Source organism: Halyomorpha halys, unplaced genomic scaffold (genome assembly GCF_000696795.3).
Source record: "Halyomorpha halys isolate HHAL.00 unplaced genomic scaffold, Hhal_1.1 Scaffold5635.1, whole genome shotgun sequence".
Taxonomy (NCBI): Eukaryota; Metazoa; Arthropoda; class Insecta; order Hemiptera; family Pentatomidae; genus Halyomorpha; species Halyomorpha halys.
In genome coordinates, this window is record NW_027110621.1 from 6,064 (window position 1) to 6,711 (window position 648).

Consider the following 648-nt stretch of genomic DNA (forward strand, 5'->3'; position numbering starts at 1 on the left):
TTTTGGTTGGTTAGCCTCGAAATATAGCCATTTAGAAATATTTATTTTTCAGTAAAGATTTTCAATTCCTTAAATAATTACCATCACATTGTTATTTGTAGCAATTGTGGTTTCTGGTTCGTTTTTTAATCGATTATCAGCACTCATAATTAATGGTTACTAAGTAAATAGTTTTATATATAAAAATTATAATATTTCCAGAGAGCAATTCTAATTATTTTTGAATCCTGAAAAGACACCTTACCAAGTCCTTAATGTAATTAGCCATGCCATTATAAGTTGCAAGACTTCAATCTGGTACATATAAGATTAGGGTTGGTAAAACTAGTGTATGAAATCGTTACATTAGAAAAACATTTAAATTGCTAAACAAAGTTAAACATACCTCACATAATGGTAAAATGATTCCCTTCATAAAAGCTCCAGGCTTATAAAGAGCTTTCCGGAGAGCTTGGTAAAGGTGGAAATTCAATCTTTTATATTCTGCAATGTCGTCCCTTATTCTGGGTAACAACACTAAATTGTAATACCTTTGTGCCATTTTTTCCTTTAAGTTGGATGCAAATATTCTTGTGGCCATGTACACTGCAGCTGCCGACCAATTTAACGGCTCTAAAACAAATTCAGGGGCTCAGTAATGTAAAAGAT

General features: G+C 31.6%; 1 protein-coding gene across 1 annotated transcript in view; it reads right to left on the reverse strand.

The window, feature by feature from the left end:
* The window catches only part of LOC106691949 (bystin), a gene marked incomplete at its 5' end in the record, with an annotated part of 3,550 nt that extends 2,938 nt beyond the window's left edge, over positions 1–612 (reverse strand). The window contains 1 exon segment of the mRNA XM_067048766.1: positions 386–612. Coding sequence (XP_066904867.1) covers positions 386–612 — 227 coding nt within the window.
* Between the last annotated feature and the right edge of the window lie 36 nt (positions 613–648).